The sequence below is a fragment of the Zonotrichia leucophrys genome, unplaced genomic scaffold, assembly GCF_028769735.1.
Source record: "Zonotrichia leucophrys gambelii isolate GWCS_2022_RI unplaced genomic scaffold, RI_Zleu_2.0 Scaffold_34_1600103, whole genome shotgun sequence".
Lineage (NCBI taxonomy): Eukaryota > Metazoa > Chordata > Aves > Passeriformes > Passerellidae > Zonotrichia > Zonotrichia leucophrys.
In genome coordinates this window covers 986429-1006415 of record NW_026992239.1, presented here as the reverse complement: position 1 = coordinate 1006415, position 19987 = coordinate 986429, and the positions used below count along the sequence as shown (strand labels likewise).

Sequence of the window (19987 nt, the reverse complement as noted above, 5' to 3'; positions counted from 1 at the left end):
GCGCGCCGTCCGTCAAACCCTCGGCAGCCAATGAGGAGCTGTGGATCCGCAGCGGAAGTGCGTGGGCGGGGCCGGAAGCGGCGCTGTGTGGCGGAGCCGGTGCCGGTGCCGGTGCTGGTGTGTGAGGCGGAGCCGCTCCCGGTTCGGGCCCGACCGCGGCTCCGGAGCCGCTCCCGGGGCTGGGACCGATCCCCGGGCCGCCGTCGGCGCGGATTCCGGTGCCGGTTCCGCTCCCGGTACCGCTCCCGGTGCCGCGGCCATGCCGCGCTGGGCGCGGGGCTGGCCCGAGGCGCTCAAGGCCCGCGCCGCCCGGTACGCGCTGCAGCGCTGGCTCGGGCCCTTCCTGGAGGAGCCGCTGCGGCTGGAGCAGCTCGGGCTGGACCTGCGGGGAGGCACCGGGAGCCTGCGGGAGCTGCGGCTGCGGGCGGCGGTCAGCAGGGGATAACGGGGGCACCGGGGAGAACCGGCGGGATAACGGGGGCAGGGGGTGCGGGTTCGGTTTTTTGGGGATTTTCCGGGGTTTGGGGGCGCCTTGGGGAATCCGCGGGGGATTTGGGGCGGTTTGAAGGTTTTTGGGGCGGTTTCGGGGTGAATTTGGGGCGGTTTTGGGGCTGATTCTGGGGCTGATTTTGGGGCAGTTTGGGACGGGTTTGGGGGCTGATTTTGGGGTGGTTCCGGGAGGGATTCTGGGGCCATTTTGCGGCTGATTTTGGGATAATTTCGGGACCGTCCCGGCGCTGATTTTGGGGTTATTTCGGGCTGATCCCGGGCCGGTTCCGGGGGTGGTTTTGGGGTCATTCGGGGACGGTTCCGGGGCTGATTTTAGGGTTATTTTGGGGTGATTTCGGGCTGATTTTGGGGTTATTTCGAGGCCGTTGTTGGGGTTATTTCAGGGTTGTTCTGGGGCCGTTCTGGGGCTGATTTTGGAGTTTTTTCGGGCTGGTTCCGGACCCGTTCCGGGGATGATTTCGGGCCGATTTTGGGCTGATTTCGGGGCGGTTCCGGGGCTGATTTTAGGGTTACTTTCGGGTAATTTCGGGCTGATTTTGGGGTGATTTTGGGGCCGTTCTGGGGGTGATTTCGGGGTCGTTCCGGGGCGGATTTCGGGGCCATTCCGGGCCGGTTCTGGGGCGGATTTTGGGCTGATTTCGGGGCCGGTTCCGGGGGTAATTTTGGGCTGATTCGGGGCTGTTCCGGGGCTGATTTTAGGGTTACTTTCGGGTAATTTCGGGCTGATTTTGGAGTGATTTCGGGGTCGGTTCCGGGGGTAATTTTGGGCTGATTCGGGGCCGTTCCGGGCCGGTTCTGGGGCGGATTTTGGGCTGATTTCGGGGCCATTCCGGGCCGGTTCCGGGGCGGATTTTGGGCTGATTCGGGGCCGTTCCGGGCCGGTTCCGGGGCGGATTTTGGGGTGATTCGGGGCCGTTCCGGGCCGGTTCTAGGGCGGATTTTGGGCTGATTCGGGGCCGTTCCGGGCCGGTTCTGGGTGTGATTTTGGGCTGATTTCGGGGCCGGTTCCGGGGCGGATTTTGGGCTGATTCCGGGGCCGTTCCGGGCCGGTTCTGGGGGTGGTTCCGGCCCGTTCCGGCCCCGTTCCCCGCGCCCCCCGACCCTCCCCGTGCCCGCAGGCCGTGGACGAGCTGCTGGCGGCGGCGGGGGCGCCGCTGGAGCTGCGCGAGGGCGCGCTCGGGGCCGTGACGGTGACGGTGCCCTGGGCGCAGCTCGGCGCGGAGCCCGTGCGGCTGCGGCTGCAGCGCCTGCGCCTCGTGCTGCGGCCCCGTGAGTGCCACCGGGGCACCCCGGGGCACCCATGGGCGCCCTGGGGCACCCTGACCCTTCCTGACCCCACCATGTCCACCCCCTGTCCCCCCCATGAGTGGTGCTGAGCCCTGGTGTCACCCTGATGTCACCCCTGGGTCGCCCTGACCCCCGCCGGGTCGCCCCCAGGTCACCCCCGTGTGCCCCCCGCAATGTCCCTCCATGTCCCTTGTCCCCCTCTGCCACCCCCAGTGTCCCCTGTCCCCTCTCCCGTGTCCCCTGACCCTCCCTGACCTCCCCGTGTCCCTTCTGTTCCCCCCTGGTGTCCCCTGACGTCCCCCCTGTGTCCCCCCCGTGACCCCTCTCTGACCCCCCCTGACCCCTCCGTGACCCCCTTCTCTGACCCCCCCCCGTGTCCCCCCAGGCCCGCCGGGGTCCCCAGGGCCGGGGTCGCCCCCCCCGGGGGGGGCACAGCAGGGCCGGGACCCCCCCCCGGAACCGCCCCCCCTGGAGGGGCTGGAGGCGCTGGCGGTGACCATCGACACAGGTGGGGACAATGGGGACACTGGGGGGACATTGGGGACGGTGGGGACATTGGGGACACTGAGGGGACCATGGGGATGGGGGGACCTTGGGGACATGGACAGAGGGACAGGGACACTGTGGACATTGGGGACACTGAGGGGACATTGGGGAGGACACTGAGGGGACCATGGGGATGGGGGGACCTTGGGGACATGGACAGAGGGACAGGGACACTGAGGGGACAGCAGGGACATTGGGGACAGAGGGACAGGGGCTGGAGGCGCTGGCGGTGACCATCGACACAGGTGGGGACAATGGGGACATCGGGGACATCGGGGACATTGGGGGACATTGGGGACGGTGGGGACATTGGGGAGGACATTGGGGGGAACAGGTGGGACGTTGGGGACACTGCTGGGACATTGGGGGGATGGGGACACTGGGGACACGGGAAGGGATTGGGGACAGTGGGGACATTGTGGGGCACATTGGGGACACAGAGGGGACAAGGATGGGGGGACGAGGGGGACAGAGGGAGAGCTTGGGGGCAGCGGGGACATTGGCGACCCAGTGTCCCCAGTGTCCCCAATGTCCCCAATGTCCCCAGTGTCCCCAATGTCCCCAATGTCCCCAGTGTCCCCAATGTCCCCAATGTCCCCAATGTCCCCAAGTCCCCAATGTCCCAGTGTCCCAGTGTCCCCAATGTCCAGTGTCCCCAGTGTCCCCAGTGTCCCCAATGTCCCAACGTCCCAGTGTCCCCAGTGTCCCAATGTCCCCAATGTCCCAGTGTCCCCAATGTCCCCAGTGTCCCCAATGTCCAGTGTCCCCAGTGTCCCCACTGTCCCCAAAGTCCCCAGTGTCCCCAATGTCCCAATGTCCCAATGTCCCAATGTCCCCATGTCCCCAGTGTCCCCAATGTCCCAACTGTCCCCAGTGTCCCAATGTCCCAATGTGCCCACAATGTCCCCAGTGTCCCAGTGTCCCAATGTCCCAATGTCCCTGTGTCCCCAATGTCCCAATGTCCCAGTGTCCCCAGTGTCCCCAATGTCCCCAATGTCCCCAATGTCCCCAGTGTCCCCAATGTCCCCAATGTCCCGCAGTGCTGCGGCGGCTGCAGGTGCTGCTGGAGCTCACGGAGCTGCGCCTGGAGCTGCCCCCACAGCCCGGGGGGGGCCCGGGGGGGGCCCTGGAGCTGCACCTGCCCAGGTGAGGGGGAGGGGAGGGGCCTGGCTGGGTCTGGGGGAGTCTCAGGCGTGTCCTCAGCTGTCCCCAGGTATCTCAGGTGTCCCCAGCTGTCCCAGGTGTGTCCCAGGTGTCCCCAGGTATGTCAGGTGTCCCCAGGTGTATCCCAGGTGTGTCCCAGGTGTCCCCAGGAATCTCAGCTGTCCCCAGGTGTATCTCAGGTGTATCCCAGGTGTCCCCAGGTGTATCCCAGGTGTCCCCAGGTGTCCCCAGGTGTATCCCAGGTGTCCCCAGCTGTCCCCAGCTGTCCCAGGTGTATCCAGGTGTATCCCAGTGTATCCCAGGTGTGTCCCAGGTGTATCTCAGGTGTATCCCAGGTGTGTCCCAGGTGTATCTCAGGTGTATCTCAGGTGTATCCCAGGTGTCCCCAGGTGTCCCCAGCTGTCCCCAGGTGTATCCCAGGTGTGTCTGCCGTGTCCCCAGGGTGGAGTACGAGGACTCGGGTGGGGGCACCGGGGGCGCCCCGGCCGTGCTGCACAAGGGGCTGCGGCTGCGCGACCTCAGGGTGCTGTGGCAGGAGCTGCCGCCGGCCTGGGCACAGGTACGTGTCACCCGTGTCACCCGTGTCACCCGTGTCACCTGTGTCACCCGTGTCACCTGTGTCACCCGTGTCACCCATGTCACACCTGTGTCACACCTGTGTCACCCGTGTCACCCGTGTCACCTGTGTCACCCGTGTCACCCGTGTCACCCGTGTCACCTGTGTCACCCGTGTCACCTGTGTCACACCTGTGTCACCCGTGTCACCCGTGTCACCCGTGTCACCCGTGTCACCCGTGTCACACCTGTGTCACCCGTGTCACCCGTGTCACCTGTGTCACACCTGTGTCACACCTGTGTCACACCTGTGTCACACCTGTGTCACCTGTGTCACCCGTGTCACCCGTGTCACCCGTGTCACCTGTGTCACCCGTGTCACCTGTGTCACCTGTGTCACCTGTGTCACCCGTGTCACACGTGTCACACCTGTGTCACACCTGTGTCACACCCGTGTCACCCGTGTCACCCGTGTCTCCCGTGTCACCCGTGTCACCCGTGTCACACCTGTGTCACCCGTGTCACCCGTGTCACCCGTGTCACCCCTGTGTCACCCGTGTCACCCGTGTCACCCGTGTCACCCGTGTCACCCGTGTCACCCGTGTCACACCCGTGTCACCCGTGTCACCCGTGTCACCCGTGTCACCCGTGTCACTCGTGTCACCCCTCTGTCACCCGTGTCACCCGTGTCACCCGTGTCACCCGTGTCACCTGTGTCACCCCCCTGTCACCCCCGTGTCCCTCGGTGCCACCCTCTGCCCAGCCTGAGCACAGGGATGGCTGCACGGACACCCGGGGCACAGCTGTGTCACCTGTTCCTCAGTGTCCCTATGTCCCATGTCCCCCCTCTGTCCCCAGGTGCCCGTGCCCCCCCCCGTGCTGGCCGCTCTCCTGCCGGGCCCCTCGGAGCTGTGGCTGCGCCTGAAGCAGAACGAGAACGTGCCGGGCCCGGGGGTGCGACTGGGAGGGACTGGGAACAGACTGGTTTATACTGGGAGGGACTGGGTTATACTGGGAGGGACTGGGAACAGACCGGTTTATACTGGGAGGGACTGGGAACAGACTGGGAGGGACTGGGATGGACTGGGGGGCACTGGTTTATACTGGGAGGGACTGGGAGGCACTGGGGCAAACTGGGAGGGGATTGAGAAGCATTGGTTTGTACTGGGAGGGACTGGGGGGCATTGGTTTATACTGGGGGGGACTGGGAATGGACTGGGATGGACTGGGAGGGACTGGGAACAGACTGGTTTATACTGGGAGGGACTGGGGGGCACTGGGGCAAACTGGGAGGGGATTGAGAAGCATTGGTTTGTACTGGGAGGGACTGGGAAGGTGGGAGCTCAGTTTTGGTGTTTTTGGGTTTTTGGGGTCTGGTTTTGGGGATTTTGGCGTCTTTGGGGTCTGGTTCTGGGGGATTTCAGGGTTTTCGGGGTCAGGTTTTGGGATTTTCAGGATTTTTGGTGTTTTCGGGGGTTTTGGTGTTTTTGGGGTTTGGTTTGTGGGATTTTTGGTGTTTTTGGGGTCTGGTTTTTGGTATTTTTGGGGTCTGGTTCTGGGGATTTTGGGGATTTTGGGATTTTGGGGATTTTTGGGGATTTTGGGGATTTCGGGATTTTGGGGATTTTTGGGGATTTTGGGGATTTCGGGATTTTGGGGATTTCGGGATTTTGGGGGATTTTTGGGGATTTTTGGGCTGTTTTTGGTGTGTTTGTGTGACCGTGCCCGTGCCCAGGTGGAGCTGGAGGGGAAGGTGGGGGCGCTGCACCTGCTGCTGCCCCCCCCCCTGCTGGGGATCCTGCGGGGGCTGCTGGGGGCGCTCGACCCCCCCGGTGAGTGACCCCCCCCCAAAACACGGGGGGGACCCCAAAATCGGGGGGGGGGGCTCAAAACCTGGGGGGAATCCCAAAAACACAGGGGGCACCCCAAAACCCAGGGGAGGGGATTGGGGCTGGGGGAGCCTCCCCAAACACCTGAGTTATTTTGGGGGGCAGGGGCTTCTTTTGGGGGAAATGTGTTATTTGGGGCAGTTTTTGGGGTGCACTGTGTTAATTTGGGGGGCAGGGTGTTATTTTGGGATGCACTGTGTTAATTTGGGGGGCAGTGTGTTATTTTGGGGTGATTTTTCAGGGGGCAGTGTGTTATTTTGGGGTGATTTTCGGGGGGGCACTGTGTTATTTTGGGGTGATTTTCGGGGGGCAGTGTGTTATTTTGGGGTGATTTTTTGGGGGGCAGTGTGTTTTTTGGGGTGATTTTGGGGGCAGTGTGTGGGGCGTGCACTGTGTTATTTTGGGGTGCACTGTGTTATTCGGGGGCATGTATTATTTTGGGGGATTTCGGGGGACAGTGTTATATTTTGGGGGTGGATTATTCGGGGGGCAGTGTGTTATTTTGGGGTGATTTTCGGGGGGCAGTGTGTTATTTGTGGGGGCGTGTTTTTGGGGGCAGTGTGTTATTTTGGGGTGATTTTCAGGGGCAGTGTGTTATTTTGGGGTGATTTTTGGGGGTCAGTGTGTTATTTTGAGGTGATTTTGGGGGCAGTGTGTTATTTTGGGTGATTTTTGGGGTGGCAGTGTGTTATTTTGGGTGATTTTTGGGGGCAGTGTGTTGATTTTGGGGTGATTTTTCGGGGGGCAGTGTGTTATTTTGGGGTGTTTTGGGGGATCAGTGTGTTATTTCGGGGTGATTTTTTGGGGGGCAGTGTGTTATTTTGGGGTGATTTTCGGGGGATCAGTGTGTTATTTTGGGGTGATTTTCGGGGGGCAGTGTGTTATTTTGGGGTGCACTGTGTTAATTTGGGGGGCACTGTGTTGTTTTGGGTGATTTCGGGCAGTGTGTTATTTTGGGGTGATTTTCGGGGGGCAGTGTGTTATTTTGGGGTGCACTGTGTTAATTCGGGGGGCAGTGTGTTATTTTGGGGTGATTTTTGGGGCAGTGTGTTATTTTGGGGTGATTTTTGGGGGCAGTGTGTTATTTTGGGGCAGTTTTTTGGGGTGCACGGTGTTAATTTGGGGGGTCAGTGTGTTTTTTGGGGGGGCAATGTGTTATTTGGGGTGATTTTTGGGGTGCACTGTGTTAATTTGGGGTGCACTGTGTCATTTTGGGGGTCTCCCCCCCCAGGTTCCCCCCCCGGGGGTCGCAGCCGCCCCCTGGGCCCGCAGGACCTGGCTTTGATCGAGCGGGAGCTGAGCCGGGGAATGAGGGGGGGGCGCGACCCCCCGAGCCCCCCCGGGGGGGACCCCGACAGCGGTGAGGGGGGAGGGGCGGGGGGGGCTTGGGGGGGGATTAGGTGGGGCTTGGGGGGATTTGGGGGGGATTTGGGGGTTTTGGGATGGATTTTAGGGGATTTGGGGGTTTTGGGATGGATTTTAGGGGGATTTTGGGAGGATTTTGGGGGGATTTGGTGGGATTTGGGGGGATTGGGAGGAGTTTTGGGGGTTTTGGGATGGATTTTGGAGGGTTTTGGGGGGTTTTGGGGGGATTTTGGGGGGGTTTTGGAGGAGATTTGGGGTTTTGGGATGGATTTTAGGGAGATTTTGGGAGGATTTTGGGGGATTTTGGGTGGGATTTGGGGGGATTGGGAGGAGTTTTGGGGGTTTTGGGATGGATTTTAGGGAGATTTTGGGAGGATTTTGGGGGGATTTTGGGTGGGTTTTGGAGGGGTTTTGGGGGTTTTGGGATGGATTTTAGGGAGATTTTGGAGGATTTTGGGGGGACTTTGGGTGGGTTTTGGGGTGGGTTTTGGGGGGGTTTTGGGGGTTTTGGGATGGATTTTGGGTGGGTTTTTGGGGGGCTGGGAGGGTTGGGTGGGGCTTTAGGGGGGATTTGGGGGGGTCTGAGGGGGATATTGGGGGATATTGGGGGCATTTTGGGGGGTTTTTGGGGTTTTTTGGGTGTTTTTGGGGATCCTCACCTGTTTCCCTTCCCCCCCAGAGCTGTTCTACTCCATGACGGGGTCCCTGGGGGGGGGGGACAGCGCAGCCCCCCCCGAGGAGACCCCCAGGGGCAGCCCCTCCCCCAGCCCGGCCGTGAGTCTGGGGGGCTTTGGGGGCTTTGGGAATTTTGGGGAAATTTGGGAATTTTGGTGTTTGGAGTTTTGAGGGGTTTATTTTGTATTTTGTGTTTTTTGGGGGGGCTTTGAGGGGGTTTGTTTGGGGTTTTGGGAGGGAGAGTTGGGGTTTTTATTTGGGGTTTTAGGGGGGGTTTTGGGGGATTTTTGGGGTCCTGAGGGAAGATTTTGGGGGGGGTTTTGGGGCGGTTTATTTGGGGTTAGGGGGCGGTTTTGGGGTTTTTTTTGGGGGGGTTTTGGGGAAGGATTTTGGGGCGATTTTTGGAGTCCTGAGGGAGGATTTTTGGGGGTTTGGGGGGTTTTATTTGGGGTTTTGGGGAGGGGGGTTTGGGGGGATTTTTGGGGGGTTTGGGGGGGGTTTTATTTGGGGTTTTGGGGGGGGAGTTTGGGGGGATTTTTGGGGGTTTGGGGGTTTGGGGGGGTTTTTATTTGGGTTTTGAGAGGGGGAGTTGAGTGGCTTATTTGGGGTTTTGAGGAGAGATTTTGGGGGGATTTTTTGGGGGTCCACGAAGGAAAATTTGGCCTTTTTTTGAGGGGGGGGTTATTGGGGTCAGGGGGGATTTTTTGGGAGTTTTTATGAGAAATCCTGACAGGAGAATTTGGGAATGTTTTTGGGGGAATTTTGGGGTTTGACCCCTCCCCCCCCCCCCCCCCCCAGGGCAGCCCCCGGTGCCGCCGCCCCTCCCCCCACAGCAGCGCCCCCCCAGGTGAGTCCGGGGGGTCCCGGGGGGGTCCGGGGGGGTCTCTGTGTCCCCCCCCCCATCCCTGACCCCCTCCCCAGGCCGGGGTCCCCCTTTTTGGGGGGGGTCTCTGCGCCTGCAGGTGACCCTGGGCACCGTCACCGCCCTCCTGCCCGAAATGGGAGGGGCCCCCAGCCCCGCCCACCAGCGCCTGTGGGAGGAGCTCTGCCAAGGCCACGCCCACCCAGCCTGGGACCACGCCCTGCCCTTCCCCCACCTCAGGTAAGGCCACACCCCCCCGGTGTCCTCAATGTCCCCAAAGCCCCTCCCATCCTTGTTCCTCCCTCTGTCTTTGCTCTTTTATCCCTTTTTTGTCCCCAAATTTGTCCCCCCGGGACCCCTCCCCTTGTCCCTCCCTGTCTCCAAATTTGTTTCCCCCTCCCCATTTTTTTTCTCCCCAGTTTTTTCCTATTTTTCCCATTTTTTTCTCGTTTCCTTTCAGTTTTTCTCCATTTTCTCTCTCCAGTTCCCAGCCCCTCTTTGTCCCCCCAGGTCCTCCCACCTTTGTCCCCTACCCTGTCCCTGTCTGTCCCTCACTGTCCGTTTGTCCGTCTGTCCCTCACTGTCCGTCTGTCCCTCACTGTCCGTCTGTCCCTCACTGTCCGTCTGTCCCTCACTGTCCCTCACTGTCCGTCTGTCCCTCACTGTCCGTCTGTCCCTCACTGTCCGTCTGTCCCTCACTGTCCCTCACTGTCCGTCTGTCCCTGTCTGTCCCTCACTGTCCCTCACTGTCCGTCTGTCCCTCACTGTCCCTCACTGTCTGTCTGTCCGTCTGTCCCTCACTGTCTGTCTGTCCCTCACTGTCTGTCCCTGTCTGTCCCTCACTGTCCGTCTGTCCCTCACTGTCCGTCTGTCCGTCCGTCCCCAGGCTGTCCGCGGGCGGGGCCCAGCTCTCTCTGTCCCGGGGGGCCGCGGGGGGGCCCCGGGGGGGGCTCCTCTCCCTCGCCCGCCTGGAGCTGCAGGAGGAGCTGCCGGGGGCGGAGCCCGACCGGATACAGGTGGGCGGGGCCTGGGGCGGAGCCTGACCGGATACAGGTGGGCGGGGCCTGGGGCGGAGCCCGACCGGATACAGGTGGGCGGGGCCAGGAGGGTGGGGCTAAAGGAGGGTGGGGCTTGGGGTGGGTGGGGCTTGGGGAGGATGTGGCTGTGGGTTCTGGAAGTGGGCGTGGTCTGGCAGCTGCACACAGCTTGGGGTGGAGCCAGAGAGAGGGGGTGTGGCCCGAGGGGAGGTGGGAATGGGTGTGGCTGTGCAGGGGCGGGCTCACACGAAGGGCGTGGCCTGTCTGTGTGTGGAGGGTGGGGTTCACACAAAGGGGTGTGGTCTATCTGGGTGTGTCTGTGGAGGGGCGGGGCTCACACAAAGGGTGTGGTCTGTCGGTGTGTGTGGAGGGGTGGGGCTCACATAATGGGGTGTGGTCTATCTGGGTGTGTCTGTGGAGGAGCGGGGCTCACACAAAGGGGTGTGGCCTGGCAGGGTGTGTCTGTGAAGGGGCGGGGCCTGCCAGGGTGTGGCCACCCCACCCATCCCTGTCCCCGCCCCCAGGTCCTGCGTTTCCCCGCCCCCCCGGCCGCCGGCCCCGCCCCCGCCCAGCCTGTGCTCCGCCTCCGCTGGGGCCCGCCCGGCCCCGCCCCCCCCGGAGCTCCGCCCCTACCCAAGGTGAGTGGGGGAGGGGGGGCCCCTCTGCCCCCCCAGGCGGGATTTGGGGAGGGGGGCGGGGCTCGGGGGGCTCCGGGGGGCGTGGCCAGCCCCCCCGCGCCCCCCCTGACCCCTGCGCCCCCCAGGGCCCGCCCCCCCCGCTGGAGCTGGGGCTGCAGCTGAGCCCCCCCCAGGCCGAGCTGGACCTGGGGCTGCTCGAGCGCCTCGGCCCCGCCCTCCAGGCCCTGCTGGGCCACGCCCACCGCGCCACGGACACGCCCACAGAGCAGGACACGCCCCCCGACGAGGTGGGTGGGGCTGGATTGGGTGGGGCCAATGGGGGCTTGGGGTGGGAGGGGCTTGAAGTGGGAGGAGCTTGGGAGGAGGGAGGGGAGGAGCTTGTTCAATGGGTGTGGCTGATGGGGAGGGGCTTGCTGTGGGTGTGGCTTTGTCACGGTCCCCAGGCGTGTCCTGACCCCGCCCCTCCCCCAGGCGCGGTGGGCGTGGCCCCTGGTGCGGTGGGCGGTGCCGGGGGCGGAGCTGCGGCTGCACCTGCCCCTGACCGACCTTCGCCCCGCCCCCCTGCGGGCCCCTCCCCCCCGGCTCCGCCCCGAGAGCCTCCGGGTGGGGCTGGGCGGGGCCAGGGGGTGGGCGGGCCCGATGGGCGGGGCCATGGCCTGCGACCACCTGGAGGGTGAGTGGGGGAAGGGGGAAAATGTGGGGGTGGGGGTGGGAAATGGGGGGACACGGGGTGGGGACAAGGGACAGGATGGGGGAGATGGGGGGTGGGAAATGGGGGGATATGGTGGGGGGGATGGGGGGGCCACATTGGGGAGGGGGTCAAGGGACGGGGTGGGGGGACAGGAGGCAATGGGGGTAAACGGGGGGTGGGATGGGGGGTTTGCGGGGTCAGGGGTGTTGGGGGGACGGGGAGGGGAGGGGGCGCTGCTGGGGACAGCAGGGACATTTTGGGGGGGGGGGTTTGTGGGGCAGATCCAGGTATGGCCGGGGGGGGCTGTGACGGGGGGGCACTCCCAGAGACACAGAGGGGACATGGGGGGCACAGAGGGGACATGGGGGGCTCACAGCGACCCCCCCCCATGGTGTCCCCCCCAGTGACGTACGAGGCCGAGGACATGGGGACCCTGCCCTGCCTGCGAGCCGAGCCCGGGCCCGGCCCGGGGGGCGCCCCCTGCCTGCCCACGTGAGATCGGGGGGGGTCTGGGGGTCTCTGGGGTTCATCTGTGGGTCTGGGGGGGTCCTTGGTGTTCATTTGTGGGTCTGGGGGGGTCCTTGGGGTCTCTTTTGTGGTGGGAGGGGTCCCTGAGGTCCATTTTGGGAGTGGGGGGGGTCCCCCGGGTCCATTTGTGGGGCTGGGGGTGTCCCTGGGGTTGGATTTTGGGTGATCCTGGGGGGGTCCATCCACGGGGTTGGGAGGGTCTCTGGGATCTATTTTTGGGGTGGGGGGATCCCAGAGTTTTTTTGGGGAGGGGAGATCCCCAGGATCTGTTTATGGGGTGGGGGGGGTCCTTAAGGTCTGATTTTGGGGGTCCCTGGGGTCCGTTTTTAAGGTGGGAGGGGGTCCCCAGGATCCATTTCTGGGGGTCCCCAGGTCCATTTCTGGGGTCTGGGGTGGATTCTGAGGGGTCTGGGGGCTCCCACCCCCCATGCTGACCCCTCCCCTAATTTCCCCTCCCCCCCCCAGGCTGGAGGTGACGGTGAACGCGACCCCCCCCCCACCGGGGCCCCCCCCGACCCCGTTCTCCGCCCGGCGCAGCATTTACGAGAGCCACGAGGTGAGACCCCTCCCCAAAATACCCGGGGGGGGCTTTGGGGGTCCCTGAGCCCCCTCCCCACATCCCGGGGGTCTCTGAGGGTCCCTGACCCCCCTCCCACCTGTGCCCCCCCCCAGCTGGTGCTGCCCGGGACCCCTGAGGAGTTGGGGGCGTTCGTGGGCGGGGCCCTGGGCGGGGCCCCCTGGAGCCTGCAGGTGACGCTGCCCCGAGCACACCTGAGCCTGAGCCCGCCCGAGCTGCTGCAGCGCCTGTACAACAGGTGAGGGACAGGCGGGGGACACAGGGACACACGGACAGGGGAGGGACACACGGACAGGTGAGGGACACACGGACAGGTGAGGGGACACACGGACAGGTGAGGGGACACACGGACAGGGGGGGGACACACGGACAGGTGAGGGACACACGGACAGGTGAGGGACACACGGACAGGTGAGGGACAGGGGACAGGTGGGGGGACAGAGGAACAGGTGAGACGACAGAGGGACAGGTGGAGGGACACACGGACAGGTGAGGGGACACAGGGACAGGTGAGGGACACACGGACAGGGGAGGGGACACACGGACGGGTGGGGGACACACGGACGGGTGAGGGACACACGGACACACGGACAGGGGAGGGACACACGGACAAGCAAGGGACACACGGACAGGTGAGGGACACACGGACAGGTGGAGGGACAGAGGGACACACGGACAGGGGAGGGACACACGGACAGGTGAGGGACAGGGGACAGGTGGGGGACACACGGACAGGTGAGGGACACACGGACAGGTGAGGGACACACGGACAGGTGAGGGACACACGGACGGGTGAGGGGACACGGACAGGTGAGGGACACACGGACAGGTGAGGGACAGGGGACAGGTGAGGGACACACGGACAGGTGGGGGACACACAGACAGGTGAGGGGACACAGGGACGGGTGAGGGACAGGTGGGGGACAGAGGGACACACGGACAGGTGAGGGGACACACGGACAGGTGAGGGACACACGGACAGGTGGGGGACACACGGACAGGTGAGGGGACACAGGGACGGGTGAGGGACACACAGACAGGTGAGGGACAGAGGACACACAGACAGGTGAGGGACAGAGGGACACACGGACGGGACAGGTGAGGGACATATAGGAGAACAGGTGGGGACAGCTGTGGAGACAGCAGGTGAGGGACAGGGGAGGGGACAGATGAGGGAACAGTGGGACAGGTGAAGGACAGGGGGGCAGGGGGACAGGTGAGGGGGTGCCCCACCCTGAGGGGGCCCCGAAACCTGGGGTGATCCCCAAAACCTGGGGACAAACCCCAAACCCCAAAATTTGGGGAGAAACCCCAGATCCCAAAACCTGGGGACAAACCCCAAAAATCTGGGACAAACCCCAAAAATTTGGGGACAAACCCCAAAACCTGGGGGTGCCCGTGACCCCCCTGCCCCCCCCCAGGATCAACAACGATCTCCTGCTCTGGGAGCCGGCCGGCCCCGCCCCCCCGGCCGGCCCCGCCCCCTGCGGAGACCACGCCCCCTCAGAGGACTCCGCCCCTTTGGAGGACTCCACCCACTCGGAAGGCCCCGCCTCCTTCAGGCCCTGCAGGTCCGGGCTGGGCACAGGTGAGAGCCCCCAAATCCTGCGTGTCCCCAGGTGTCCCTTGGGTGTCCCCAGGTGTCACCTGATGTCCCCTGACCCCCCTCCCCATTGTCCCCCAGACTCAGAGGATGATGACGATGATGAGGACGATGAAGGCCGCAGGGGGTCCCCGCAGGACCTCGGGGACACCGGGGAGACTCGGGTGACACCCAGGGACAGCAGCGGCGGCGCCATCCTGGTCACCGTGCCCTGGGGCCGCGTCACCGCCGAGTGTCCCCCCGAGGTGAGGAGGGGTCCCCGATTGTCACCTTGTGTTCGTTTATTGTCACTCTGTGTCACCTTGGGTCCTTTAGTGTCGCCCTGTGTCACTGCTGAGTGTCCCCCTGTGCTGAGGGCAGGTCCCTTATTGTCACCTTGTGTCCCCTATTGTCACCTTGGGCCACCCCAGCTGCCACCCTGGGTCCCCATGAGGGTCCCCAATTGTCACCCTTTGCCACCCTGTGTCACCCTGGTGTCACTCTGGGTCCCTGCTCTGTGTCCCCAAGGGGGTGTCCCAGGCTGTGGGGGAGGGTCAGGATGTCACGCGGATTTTGGGGTGTCCCCAAGGGGGGGTCACCATGTAATGACGTTTTTGGGGTCCCCAGGGGGGTCTCCCCGGCTCGCGGCTGGAGCTGGAGCTGGGGGAGGGGCGGCTCTGTGTCCTCCCCCGCCCGGGGGGGGTGCGGGGCCTGTCCCGGGCCTGCGCCGACGCCCGGAGCCTGCGCCTGCTGCACGGTACTGAAATACCCTGAAATTAACCCAAAATCACCCCAAAGCCACCCCAAAATCATCCCCAAACCACCCCAAAAACACCCCAAAACCACCCCAAAAACACCCTAAAAACACCCTAAAAGTAACCCAAAAATAACCCAAAACCGGGGCGTGCGGGGCCTGTCCCGGGCCTGCGCTGACGCCCGGAGCCTGCGCCTGCTGCACGGTACTAAAATACCCTGAAATTAACCCAAAATCACCCCAAAACCACCCCAACGTCATGCCCAAACCACCCCAAAACCACCCCAAAACCACCCTAAAAACACCCTAAAAGTAACCCAAAAATAACCCAAAACCGGGGTGTGTGGGGCCTGTCCTGGGCCTGCGCTGATGCCCGGAGCCTGCGCCTGCTGCAGGTTGAAATACCCTGAAATTAACCCAAAATCAGTCCAAAACCACCCCAAAATCATCCCAAAAACGCCCTAAAAACACCCCAAAAGCACCCCTAAAACACCCTGAAAATGACCATAAAACCACCCCAAAAATAACCTAAAAATGGGGGTGCGGGGCCTGTCCCGGGCCTGCGCTGACACCCGGAGCCTGCGCCTGCTGCACGGTACCGAAATACCCTGAAATCACCCCAAAATCAGCCCACAAACACCCCAAAAACCACCCCAAAAACGGGGGGCGGGTCCCCAAAATTGCAGGGGCGGTTGGTGGAAATGGGGTGGGGGGGAGAAACAAAACCGGAGGGAGAATGGGGCAAACCGGAGGGGCCCAAATCCGGGGGGGGGGTCCCAGGGCGGGTGGCTGACCAGAAGTGGGGGGGTGGATCTCTGTATTTTTTGGGGGGGTCGTTGTTTCTGGGAGGGGCTCGTGCCCCATTTTGGGGGTCCCCAGCCCCTCCCCCACCATGTCCCCTCCCCCCCCCCAGGCCCGGTGCCCGCGGAGGGGGCGGGGCCGGGGCCGCCCCCCCCCCTGCTGCCCACCCTGGTGCCCTGGGAGGAGCCCGCGCCCCCCCCCGGGACCCCCCCGCGGCCCCCGCGCATGATGGCGCTGGCCATGGGCGGGACATTGAGCGCCAACGGGGACACCAAGGTGGGACAGACCAACACACAGGGGGACGGGGGGGACAGACAGACATGGGGGGGACACTGAGCGCTAATGGGGACACCAAGGTGGGACAGACCAACGCACAGGGGGACGGGGGGGACAGACAGACATGGGGGGACACTGAGCGCCAATGGGGACACCAAGGTGGGACAGACCAACGCACGAGGGACGGGGGGGGCAGACAGACATGGGGGGGACACTGAGCGCCAAGGGGGACACCAAGGTGGGACAGACCAACACACTGGGGGACGGGGGGGACAGACAGACATGGGGGGGACACTGAGCGCCAATGGGGACACCAAGGTGGGACAGACCAACACACTGGGGGATAGGGGGGGACACAGGGATTGGGGACAGACAGACAGACAGACACGGGGACAGGGTGGGGCTGGCTGCGGGTGGGACACTGAGCCCCAATGGGGACACAAGGTGGGACATGGGGACAGACAGACATGGGAGGGACAGAGGGACATGGGGACAGACGGACAGAGGGACACGGGGAGGATGTGGGGACAGGAAAGCGCAGGAAGGACATGAATGGGGAGGGGACATTGGGGACCCTGGGGGGACATTGGGGACCCTGGGGGGGTGACACCCCTGTGCCCCCCCCGAATGTCCCCGATGTCCCCTCCGTGTCCCCCCCCGTGCCAGGAGCTGGAGGTGGCGCTGGCCCTGGAGGGGCTGATGCTGAAACACCGACCTGACCCCCCCGGGACCCCCTGGTACCAACAGGTGAGGGGGGGGACCCCAATTTGGGGAGGGGTCTGGGGTTCCTGAGTTTGGGGTTCTGGTTTTTTGGGTTTCTGAGGTCCCCATTTTTGGGGCTGTTTTGCTCATTCCCATTTTTGGGGTTCTTTTGGGACTCCTGGGGGTTGGGGTTCTCTTGGGGGGTTTTCTGGTTTTGTGGGGTTTTTTGGGGTTTTCTCACTTCTGGGTTTTTTAATGGCGTTTTCTCATTTTTGGGGTTTTTTCCCTGGTTTTTCTCATTTTTGGGGTTCTGGGCTCTCCCTTTTCCCCCTTTCCCAGCTGCTGTCCCTGGAGGACAAACCAGTTTTGGGGTATTTTCCTGGGGTTTTCTAATTTCTGGGGTTTTTTTACAGGATTTTCTCATTTTTGGTGGTTTTTTCTTGTTTTTTTTTCACGGGTTTTTCTCGTTTTTGGGGTTCCCAGCTGCTGTCCCTGCTGGCCCTGGAGGACGAGCCGGTTTTGGGGTACACGCCCCCCACGCCCCTGACCCAGCTGCACCTGCACCTGCAGCGCTGCGGCCTCGACTACAGGTGGGCACCCCAAAAACGGGGAGGGGGATCCCAGAAATGGGGGGGGACCCCAAAAATGGGGGGGACACCCCAAAATAGGGATCCCAAAACCGGGGGGAGATCCCAAAATGGGGGGAGAAATGGGGGTCCTGGGAGGGGGGGAGACCCCGAAATTGGGATCCCAAAATGGGGGCTCTGAGAGGGGGTGACACCAAAATGGGGAGGGTCCTGCAAGGGGGCGTCCCCCCAAATTGGGGATTCCAAAATGAGGGGTGACCCCAAAATGGGGTTCCTGAGAGAGGGCTCACCCCAATCTGGGGTATTTGGGGAGGGGGAAGCCCCCAATCCCTTTGGGGGGTTCTGACCCGGATTTGGGGTATTTGGGGAGGGGTCTGACCCGGATTTGGGGTATTTGGGGAGGGGTCTGACCGGGATTTGGGGAGGGGGTCTGACCCGGATTTGGGGAGGGGGTCTGACCCGGGTTCGGGGTATTTGGGGAGGGGTCCTGACCCGGATTTGGGGGTATTTGGGGAGGGGTCCTGACCCGGGTTTGGGGTATTTGGGGAGGGGTCTGACCCGGATTTGGGGGGGGGTCTGACCCGGGTTTGGGGGTATTTGGGGAGGGGTCTGACCCGGGTTTGGGGTATTTGGGGAGGGTCTGATCCGGGTTTTGGGGAGGGGTCTGACCCGGATTTGGGGTATTTGGGGAGGGTCTGACCGGGATTTGGGGAGGGGTCCTTACCTGGGTTTGGGGTATTTGGGGAGGGGTCCTGACCCGGGTTTTGGGTATTTGGGGAGGGGTCTCACCGGGATTTGGGGAGGGGTCCTGACCCGGGTTTGGGGTATTTGGGGAGGGGGTCTGACCCAGATTTGGGGATATTTGGGGAGGGGTCTGACCCGGGTTTGGGATATTTGGGGGGGTCCTGACCCTGATTTGGGGTATTTGGGGAGGGGTCCTGGCCCAGGTTTGGGGTATTTGGGGAGGGGTCTGACCCGGGTTTGGGGTATTTGGGGAGGGGTCTGACCGGGATTTGGGGAGGGGTCTGACCCGGGTTTGGGGTATTTGGGGAGGGGTCCTGACCCGCATTCGGGGCCCCCCCAGGCCGCCCCTGCCCCAGCGGGTGCTGCTGACGGCCGAGATGCTGAGCGTGACCTGCGGGAGCGGCCCCGACCCCCGCCCGGGGGGGCTCCGGTGGGAACCGGGGGGGCTTGGGGGGCTTGGGGGTCTCAGGGGGGGTTGGGGAGGCCCTGGGAGGTCTCTGGATTTTTTTGGGTTTTTTTTGGGAATTTTTTTAGGGGGTTTGGGAGGGTTTTTTGGGGTTTTTTTAGGGGAGTCCGGGAGGGTTTTTGGGGATTTTTTTAGGGGTCTGGGTGGGGGTTTTGGTGGTTTTGGGGTTTTTTGGGAAGGTTCCAGGGGGTTTTTGGGTTTTCTGGGGGTTTTTTGGGGGTCTGGGGGGGGGGGTTGGTTTTTTTTGGTCTTTTTTAGGGGGTCCGGGGGAGGTTTTGGATATTTTTGGGTTTTTTTTGGGGTTCCAGGGTTGCTATGGGGGTTTCTTGAGGGTCCGAGGGGAGGGGGAGTTTTGGGGTTTGGTCCGGTTTTTTGTTTTTTGGGTGGTTTTGGTTCTCTTTCGAGTGGTCCTGGGGGTTTTGGGTTTGGGGTCTTTTCTGGGGTTTTTAAGGATTTTTTTTTGTGGATTTTGCTGGTTGTTTTTTGCGGGTTTTTATTTTGGGGTGCTGCCCCCCCTGGCCCTGACCCGGTGTTTGGGGTACGCCCGACTGTCCTGACGCAGCGCTGCGAGGCGCTGCGCCTGCAAGGGGGTACGACCCCAAAAATGGGGAGGGACCCAACGGAAATGGGGATCCCGAAATGGGGGAGAAATGGGGACCTGGGAGGATGGGGAGACCCAAATGGGACCCAAAATGGGGACTCAAAGGGGGAAACACCAAAATGGGGAGGTCACTAATGGGTCACCCCAAATGGGGATCCAAAATGGGTGAACCCCAAAATGGGGAGAGCCACTCCAATTATGGGGGACCCCCGACCTGGGGAGCGACACAATGGGGTACCCAACTTGGGATCACCTGAAATGGGGACCCCGATCATGGTGACCTGAAATGGGGAGGCACCCCGAATTGGGGAGTCCTGAACCCGGTATGGGGTATCTGGCAGGGGACCCGAAATGGGGAGAGTCTCCAATAGGGGACGGGTCCTGAAGATGGGGACTGGAAAGGGGTGACCCGAAATTGGGGAGTGACCTAAAATGGGACTACCCGGTGGGGTATTTGGGGGGTACCCGATATTGGGGAGGGGAACCCCTTTATGGGAAAGGGGTCTCGAACCCGAATGGGAGACTCCAATGGATTAAGGGGGGACCCGAGTAATGGGGGGGTTGACCCCAATAATGGGACCGACCCGAATTATGGGGATCACCCGGAATTTGGGGAGGGTCACCGATAATGGGTGAATTTGGGGAGGGTCTACCAGATTGGGGATTGGGAAGGGGACCCGTATGGGATCGAGGGGACCCGATTGGGACACCCGGGTGGATTGGGAACCCCAAGTTTGGGGTATATGGGAGTCCTGCCCGGTTTGGTATATGGGGAGGCTGACGAATGGGAGCACCAATGGGTAATGGGACCCCCGGAATTGGGGATATATGGGACCCCCGCATGGGGACCCCCCAGGCGCCCAGGGCCCCAACGGGCGGACCCAGAGAATGGGGGACCTCGGAGGGGACCCCGCCGGGGCTCCGATGGGACCCGATGGGGCTTGGGGGTGGGGTGGAGGCCCATGGGGGCTCCTATTTTGGGTTTTAATTTGGGGGGTCGCAGGTGAAACGAGATGGGACAAGGGTTTTTGGGATAGGGTTGGGTGGGCTCTCGGATGTGGGAGTCCAAGGGATCAATTGGGTTTCTGGGGCGGTTTTATCGGGAATGGCGGGAGGCTGGTCTTCTTTTAATGTGGGGAATGGTTTGGAA

At 62.9% G+C, this 19987-nt stretch overlaps 1 protein-coding gene across 1 annotated transcript; it reads left to right on the top strand.

Moving 5' to 3' along the window:
* The first annotated feature begins 131 nt into the window (after positions 1–131).
* LOC135460236 (autophagy-related protein 2 homolog B-like) lies at positions 132–18566 on the top strand. The gene is made up of 26 exons (XM_064736969.1): positions 132–430; positions 1629–1779; positions 2183–2305; positions 3384–3489; positions 3949–4066; positions 4921–5016; positions 5798–5894; positions 7183–7311; positions 7996–8090; positions 8790–8838; positions 8913–9093; positions 9740–9869; positions 10415–10528; positions 10654–10815; positions 11000–11201; positions 11624–11711; positions 12213–12303; positions 12420–12562; positions 13746–13912; positions 14009–14172; positions 14534–14663; positions 15574–15737; positions 16404–16484; positions 16923–17029; positions 18111–18200; positions 18545–18566. The coding sequence occupies exons 1-26, from the start codon at positions 260–262 to the stop codon at positions 18564–18566; spliced, it is 3171 nt and encodes a 1056-aa protein (XP_064593039.1). The 5' UTR covers positions 132–259.
* The last annotated feature ends 1421 nt before the right edge of the window (positions 18567–19987 follow it).